The following is a 9,317-nucleotide window of genomic DNA, read 5'->3' as shown; positions in this document are numbered from 1 at the left end:
TCTTTCTATCTATCTAAGTTTTCAAGATATTGGCTCAAACCAAAACAAAAAAAATTAAATGTCATTTTTAACCTTTCAAGGGCAATAACTCTTACAAGGAGTCACCTGACAAGTTTGATCCCTGGAGACTTTTGTAGGCCTTATAACAAGGATCATTTCAGCAATTGAAAGAATTTGGCTAAACCTAACGGTTTTAGAGATATAATATGCAAAAAACTACTGTCTGACCCCTATGTTCTATTTTAGTAACAGCAGCAAGTTCTTTTTTTATGGATCAAAAATCCCCACATCAGTTCTATGCAGGATATGAAAAGGAACATTCATACCAAGCTTGGTTCCATTTGGTAAAGTAGTGTCAGAGGAGATTTTTTTAAAGAAATAACATTAGAAATAGCAAAAAACATTGTAAAAGGGCAATAATTCCAACATGGCATAACAGTTTAAAACGAAAATTTGACCACAGAAAGATCTCATTATGCTGATCAGAATGCGCCTAAACCAAACGGTTTTGAAGATATATGCAAAAAACTACTGTCTCACCCCTCAGTTATATTTTTTGCGAACATATTTTCTACTGATCACCAAAAAATCCCCATATCAGTTCTATGTAGGATACCCCAAAAGGCATCATACCAAGTTTGGTTCCAAGTGGTCAAGTAGTGTCAGAGGAGAAGAGTTCTAAAAAATTGTTAATAATGACAGATGACAACTACGACCACGAACGCCAAGTGAGGGCAATAGCTTACTTGGCCTTTGGCCAGGTGAGCTAAAAAATAACTTCTTTTATTTTTGGTCTAATTTTGAACATTTTTAATTGAATTTCAAATTTTGTGCTTTATTGTGTTCGAACCAGTTGTTGTGTCCAAAATGAACAGTAAGTTCCTATGCACAAGTGTGTCAAAAACTAGTATTGTTTCCATCCTTACACAAAGTGAACAAAGTTCAACATGCTGCAAAGGTATTATGCTCTGCTCAGTAAAGCTTTTCATTAGAATGATGTGTGCACTGACAAGAAAAGGTAAATCACAACATATCACTCAAAGGATGAAACTGCCACACATAAATATCATTTGTTCTTTTATTTTTCTATAAGACATGATGACTGTACACAACAATACAAAAGTTCCACCCCTCCTATATCTATTTAGCTTAGCTATTGTGGCAATGACAAAAGTGTTTGTTGTCCTTGTGGCAAATATGTAACATTCCGTGACATTGACAGTTGATAAGCAATGTCTTCTGCAGCTTCTAACTTTCTAAGTTCAACTAAACCTTCTCCAGCATCTTTGAAAGCATTAGCCAAAAGTTTCGCTCCTTCAGAGTCTCCTTCTGCTGATATCACAGCAGATTTCTTCATCATCTCAGCCTACAAAATATATAATTTAAGAAGTGGTACACTGTTCAAACAAGAGAGATAAACAAAATTAACAGATTCCAGAAAAGCTGCAATAAGGAATATAAATGTACTTAGCAAATAAAAAAGACAAACATTTCATAAAAATCTGGATTATCTCCCTTCGCAGACAATAATTTACTTCCTTTCATATTCATATACATCTATATATCAATTTTTGAGGTTAGAGGAAAAACGGCATTTCAATGGATACTTGCATTCATGGTTTCTGGGTAAAAAAAAAATACCAAAAAAGTCAACAAATTTCTTTGCATTTCTGGCAAATTATCATTGAAGAAATACTACTTAAACAGAAATTCTGTAAGCATTGAATGCAAAAGTTACAGACTAATGAATATCGGTTTTCCCACACTGGCATTGCAATGCATTGGTGCTTGATGCATTATTTTAATTATTTTGTGTTATTTTAATTACAAATGAAATATGGATGAAACATCCGTCACGGAATTGAGACTCACGATTTAATTTTGTAGATTACGAGTAAAAGTTCCTGCATTAAACTCTTGGGAATGTAACTTGAGGCTTGTTGTATGATAAACAGAAAGTGTTTAAACCCCTAGTTTACCCAATGACACTTTTACAGGGGTAAGAATTAGTAAATGCAAGCTGGTAGCTTATTTATCCCTGTTTTACAACAACAGCTTGGTGGAAAGAAGAGAAAAACCAAGAATATCAAACAACACTTTCACGATTTATTTTAGGTTAACTGACATTACATAAGACAGGCCTTATGGGGGAATAAAACAATTGACATTCCGTTTAATTAAACATATAATGGTGACAGGATGTTGACTGCTTGTTATGGCTTCTTCCTTGTGTCATCTGACAGATACAGATCTTAAACTTAGTAAACATTCATTCATGGAAATCGTTGGAGTTCAACTCCACCCACAAACCATGAAAATAAGTACCCAAAGAATGAAAATGAAACCTCAGTAGTTTGTAAGAAAAATAGAATAAAATAAATTTCTCTTACCTTTCATCAAATTTCAATTAATGAGAATATTCAACCTTTACAAGATATATGACTGTTACTAAAACTTTCATGTACAAATTCATACCTTTTCTACAAGATATCGAGCTCTCTCTGCCTCCTGCTGTGCTACTTGCTTCATTTCAACAGCTTGTGTGAACTCTTTTCCAAAAGTTAAATGTGTCTGAAAAAAAACAACATTTGAACCATTAAAAATGTTCTAGGAGGTGAAAAACAAATTACTGCCCCTTAAATTGCTAGTTGTAAACACAATCTTAAGTATTTACAGGGAACATTTCAAATCCAGATCTGTGAAAAAGACATTAAACCAACCCCACTAAATTAGTCTAACATACAATCATATTTTTTGCATGCACATTTGCCCTTTGAAAATTCATTTCAAATCCACAACTTCCATAATCAATCCTAAACTTTCTTTAGTGGTTAGGAACGATAAGCTTATAATTACATACAGGTGTAGTACTCATTAATTATATTGGGAATCACAATTGTGGGCATCACTGTAGAAAATATTATAATTTCTCATTATTTTCAAACAGAGATCTCCTTCAACTGACAGATCAATGATGTAGTCACAAAGCAAAATTGCATTTTTTGTCTATGTCAAAAGGTCACTCAGTGAAAATTCTGAGGTAATTCATAACAAAATGACAAGTGAAACCTCCACTAGCCAAACTCACTGAAGGCAAATAAAAATTGCATTTGGCTCATGCTAATCTTTGAGCATTCGCTATGGCAAGTGATAATTTCCAGACTTAATATTTTGTATGTCCTTAACAATTCGGTATTATTCAAATTTGACATCCCAAAGCATTTCTGCAAACCTGTCACTTCATGTCCAAAGCTTCAACCAGGCTGGCTAGTGAAATTGACAATGTCTGAGGTGAATTAAAATGGAAAGTTACTTGCTGATTTGGTCAGAAGAATAAAGGCAAATTTCACACACTGGGTGTTGCCTAACATTATAAAAAGACCCATTTTTTTGTCAGTAGACATAGATAAACAGATCAAATAAGCAGAAACTAAACCTATTGTTATCTTACCAATGAAATATCATCCAGAATTATACCAAATGTAGCGGCTCTTTCTGTTAATTCTTCGTTGACCCTCTGTGATACTATTTCTCTCTGTGTAATCATTTCTCCTGCATCAAACTGAGCCTTAAATACACAAAGTTGCAACTCACATTAATACTGACATTATTTATAGCAACAATTTCTTCAGACCAAATTCCTCATCCATATACAAAAACTACTGTAAAGTGGAAATCACATGTTTATTTGGAACAGGGAATGCTACTTGTACATTTGGTTGGTATTCTAAAGAGTATTGGACTGTACATGAATTACTGACATTTCTTACCACCTTAATCCTTCAAGACTTCATTCATAATAGAGGGAAGAATACTCTTACAATAAAAGCACAATTGCCTTAAGTTTTGAAAACAATGATTATAATACCGATATAAGAGGGAAAATTGAATACATATATATTTCCTGCTTTTTTTATAATACCATTTTCTTTTAATTTTAAGGCAACTTAACACAGGCACTACAGCCTTAACGACTTCATTTATCATGGAAGGAAGGATTCTAGTTATCATAATATTTAAACTTACTACAACAGCCTTAACAAGTTTGTTTGTGATGGACTGAAGGATTCTAATTATCATAATATTTCAACTTCAATACAGCTACAGCCGTACTGACTTTTTTTTGTTATGGCGGAAAGAATCCTCTCATCAAACTCATTATACTTTCATTGTACAGCCTTAAAGATTTTTTGTTAAGGTGAGAAGAATTCTCTCATCAAAATCATTACATTTACATTGTACCATTACAGCCATTATGACTTTATACAAATATGGCAGCTCAGTGCATGTAATATAACTTTTTAATGGAAAACATAAACGAGATACCGCCTGAGGCTGATGGCCGAGGTCTATATCTCTTTTAAGTGTTCTATAAAACATGATATTGCAAGCAGTCAGCTGCCATAATTGTTTTATTACATTGCTCTAAAGAAATTTTAAGAATTTCCCACTCAGTTCAGGTGAACTTCTTTTCATCTTGATGTTTTGAACTAATATTTGGTAAACATTTAATTTGGTCAGGTCAGGTACATACAAACCATTTTTTTTAATATGCATGTTTTGGATGTCTTTGAAACACAAATTTTAGGCAAATATCTATACTTAGCAAATTAACTGTGACCCTGATTCTGACAATTATGCCCCAGAAAACAAATTTACATTGAATGACGTCAGCCGTGCAATATCACTTGTAATCAAATTTCCAAGCATGCATTATCACAAAATATGGATGTGTCAAAAATACATTGTTCAAATGGAAAAATAAAATACAAAAATGTAATATTTGTGATGGAGGAAAAAAAATTTTTTCATCATATTCATTACCGTATTCTTCTGTGTATACTGCGCATTTTTTTTTCAATTTTTTTCTTTGCTCCAAAAGAGGCATGTGTGGTATACACCAAAACAATGAGTTTCTAGATTTTTTTTTCTAGAGACATAGTTTTCAGGTCCGTAATTTTCGGGAATCAGAACCAAAGTCGTCAACTAAAGACAACATTGAGCCATTGTATTTTTGAGAACAGTTTTATGTGAAATAAACAATAAAGTTTTACTGCTATTTAATAGTTGTTTTATCCATCAATGCCGTTTCCTTGAATTTCATAGTTTGTACGAAAAACCACAACTAGCTTCTTATTGTTCTCTCAAATCAAGTCGTCTAATTATAACTTCTTCACCTGTGTGCAGTGGAGCTTTAATTACACAATACAGGAGTGCCAACCTGTCCTCGGGCCCATTGTCATTTAATTTTTAATTATCAAATAACAAAAGATCAATTTAAAAGGTGAAACAATTATTACTAATCCTTTAATCCGCTTGATGAACTGTTTCCAGATGTCAGATATTAATACACATCTTGGCAAATTAAAACATCTTTTTATAAACGGTCGGACTTGACGCCATTGTTTTAGTGAATTACCTGACAGGAAATGTAATCATTTCAGCTGACTCAGATCCAATACATCGCTATTTATAGACTATTTTAATTAATAAATGGCTTGCAAATGCAGGGAAACATAGAAAATACTTTTATTTGAAAGATTAATGAAGAAAGGATACGCATTTTGGGGAATTTACCGGAATCCTTTCATCTCAATGTGGTCTTCTGCTGGTGATTTTTCCTCTAATCCCAGTGCACATTTTACACGGAAACTAACTTTTTTCGCTGATCTCCCTTGCCAAGAAGGGGGTGCACGGAATACACAGATGCATGTAATGAAGAATACGGTATACTTACCACTACAGCTTTTAATACTTCATTTGTAATGGAAGGAAGAATTCTCTCATCATAATCTAAACCAATGTTGGTATAAATGTTAGGTAACTGATCTGCTTTAGGTCTGAACAAAACTCTGAGTGTCACATTGACATTCTGTAAATCTAAAAAAAAATGATAGATATTTATTAGCTATCGTTACCTTAATTATGAGATTATTGTGAGAGTATACTAGATACAACTCAAAGGACAAGATTACTTAAAGAGTAACAATGATACAATCAGGAGAAGATTCATGTCAATATATTTAAGCTTTCTATATAGTATGTAAAGATATTATTACTATGAAATTAATCAAGTGTAAGGCTCCAATGTTTTGGCACAAATTGTGTATTCACTTGGATAAATGTTTTCTCACAAAGACACACCAAAAATTACACATACCATAAATTACTGTTTCTAAATATTGGCAAGCCTTCTGAGAAAAGCATGAAAATGTGTTTGACAGATTGAAACGTGTAAGCCTACTATGTATACATTCATGTACATGTAGGTAAAAGTGATACAAATAGATTGGATGACCATTTAATGCAATGATTTTTTACTGAAAACAAGCATGTACAAAATGTACTGCTCAGCTGTGCAGGGTATGAAATTGTCTCCCATTAGCCAAATGCCCCTGAAACTTTGTGGGGGGGGGGGGAGGGTGTTGTTTCAGTCTCCCTCTAGCCATGCTAGTTAAACGCTCCTTAAATTTGTCTGAGTTCTGTATCATTATTAAGTTATCACCAGACTACTCAAATTTAAACAGTGGACTAAAATACAAATAATTTAAGTGAAAACCCTATAGTGTATCCATGTGCCAATGCATGCAATCAAACCACTGAAAACAATGAATGTTTCTTTTTGTGCTAGATTTCATGCCTTACTTACATCATGTACATGGGAAATTATATTTACAATTTTCAAAATACCTCAGAACTTCCCTTAGTTTCATTATTAAAATGAGAATACATGAAATAGAGTTTAAGCTTGAAATTCATTGTGATTTCATACCTTTGGAAAAACAGTCAGAACTCCTTTCACCTTTACAAAAATTGAAAGAATGTTACATCACAAAAAAAAAATGAAAAACTGAACAAGCCAGAATTTCTCACCCGGTTTTAACATTCATTTCAAGGTAAAAAGTTAACATACAACAGGAAACACCAGACACAGAAAGAAGGAACTAAAGAGAAGGTGAAATAGTCAAAAATCATGTCAAAGCCTTAAGTTTGATAATACACCCTTGAAATAACATCTACATATAATGTTTAGATAATCTTTCAACAAAGTTTCAATAAATTCTACAGAGCAGTAAAACTTAAAAGAATTGCACTCACAAGAAATGTGGATAAACAGAAATACAGACAGGGTGATTTCTCAGAAATTTTGGTTTTGTGAGGATGTGAAATAAAATAAGTTAATCCTGTTCACTCAACCATTAATACATTTCATAACAAACCTGTAATGTAATGCTATGTGTTTATAAATGCATATAATTATCAGCTGCCTACACAATTTTCAATACTTCATTTCCATCCTGGGACTTTTAGTTAAGGTTTGTAAAACAATAAAATCCTCCAAATAACAAACCTTTGCTTCCTGTAATGACTGGAACACTTCTTGGTCTTGATCTTATATCAAAGATAACTGGTTTCTGTACCCATGGAATTAAGAAGTGTGTGCCTTCACCAATGACTTTCTGTTGTACCCCTTGAAATCTGTCAAATATTACTGCTCTGTGTCCACCATCAACTAAAAATAAATACACACACGTCACTTTTCAAAGTAAGTTCATAAATCAGAAAAGGTCTAATTTTCATTGAGGCCCTCATAAAATAAATGAATACAAAATACATGTTTATTACAAAAAAAAAAATTAAGTATAAAACATAAATATTAGTACAATGTATCTTTAGAAAATGCTCATAATACTTTGTTTTAAACAAAAATTAGATAAGCACACATTTCATGATTAAATCTAAAAGGAGGTAGGTTATAAGTAAGCAAAGCTCACTCATAAATATATTGAAATTCGTCTAAATTTTTTTTCATAATTTTTGATAATGAAATGAAAAATGGGATGGGACACAAGTATAATAGCGTCGACAAATTTTGATTTCCACTTGAAATAGGAAGAGGGGGGTAGCGTTGGGCGATTTAGTCTCCTGTGGCAGAGTGCAAAGTTTCCTACTAACAAATACTACAGCAGGATTATTTTAAGTGTGTTCAAGTACCATCATTTCAAACACATTGCACCACTATGGTTTGCAGTCAGGTTTTCTGCAAAACGGCATGACGACCCCAGCATGTAGCATGCCAGGGGTACCCAATTCCATCACCTAGGGCACACAACCCAGTTCTTCTGTAGGCAGAGCGCCCTAGCCCTGGCCAGGGTTCTGAATACTATTAAATTGTCTTTTACAACAAGCTTAGCTCTCACTCAGCTGTGGCCCTATTTTTTTTCAACTGTACTTGCACAAGGGTTGATTAAAAAGGGAACCTTCCCAATGCCAGTCTTTCCAAAGGTTCATTTTTTTTTTTAAGGACATTCGGACCTGTGATGACATACTATTTTCAGGACCGAACCAAGTTTTTACATCCTTTTTGACCTGAATCGAGAACAACTAATATCAGAAAATTTCCAGACTTCCGGTCTGGTGGATTTTTCTTACCAGTCCTGTCAAATTTTTACCGGTGTAATCTAATGGTTTGACAAACCTTCGGAAAGACTGCAATGCTTCCCTTGCACTTAAGCAAATGCTGTCCTCATATTAAATACAAAGTATAAGGTAAAATCATTCCATATTTTGATGACAGAAAACATTTTAAAATCACTGATACTAGCCATCTTATATTGTAACTGTGTACTAATTTGCATCTGGAAATAATATGTTATAATGAAGAAATCACAAAAAAAATTGTATTAGGGCACAGCCACAGCCCAAAACATATCTCCAGTGCCAAATCCCAAAAAGAATCAGAAAATATTATGGCTTATGCAATCACATTAATATCAAATTGCAATATTCACTATACTTATAGACATCATTCCAAGCCCGATATATTGCCCATTATCATGTTGAAAAATATTGTCACATAAGAGAAAAATAAAGTTTTAACTTATAGCATAGATTTTTCACAAAGAACGCAATGAAACGATGTAAAAAATAACAAATTACCATTATATAAAGCTGTTTGAACCACACCGCCGGTGACCGCTACACCTAGACCGAGATAACCGAGTCTACTTAGCCAAGCCATTTGTTTTCTTAACAGTTTGCTTGCAGACAATTTTTAAATACGGTTCGTCTTTTGACAATCATGCACAGAGATTACTGGGTAAAATAATATTTTGCTCAGAAGGTCATGCGGCATGCGTCCAATCCAACCGGATATTTCAAATACAAGGTAATATCTTGACCGATCCCCGTTTCTATATAAGTTCCGGGAAATGTTGGTGAAGCTATAGCTCCTGAGACGTATAAAAAAGTCAGTTGTGCCCACTTGTTAATTTTGCCTAAGTAATATGGGGTAGGCATTGCCTATATCAGCGAGC

The 9,317-nt window shown here is 33.4% G+C and overlaps 1 protein-coding gene across 1 annotated transcript; it reads right to left on the bottom strand.

Annotated features, from left to right (window-relative positions):
* Positions 1-1,064: 1,064 nt before the first annotated feature.
* On the bottom strand, positions 1,065-9,165 carry LOC148599230 (prohibitin 1-like). The gene is made up of 6 exons (XM_088558431.1): positions 8,941-9,165; positions 7,352-7,513; positions 5,738-5,880; positions 3,452-3,568; positions 2,476-2,571; positions 1,065-1,366 (listed from the first exon to the last, which is right to left on the bottom strand). Exons 1-6 carry the CDS (start codon positions 9,020-9,022, stop codon positions 1,154-1,156), a joined length of 813 nt encoding a protein of 270 aa, XP_088414557.1. The 5' UTR covers positions 9,023-9,165; the 3' UTR covers positions 1,065-1,153.
* Between the last annotated feature and the right edge of the window lie 152 nt (positions 9,166-9,317).

Source organism: Perna viridis, chromosome 13, assembly GCF_037379345.1.
Source record: "Perna viridis isolate PV_CMFRI_1.1 ecotype Kerala chromosome 13, ASM3737934v1, whole genome shotgun sequence".
In the NCBI taxonomy this organism is placed as follows: Eukaryota; Metazoa; Mollusca; class Bivalvia; order Mytilida; family Mytilidae; genus Perna; species Perna viridis.
This window is presented reverse-complemented; position numbering and strand designations above follow the sequence as displayed.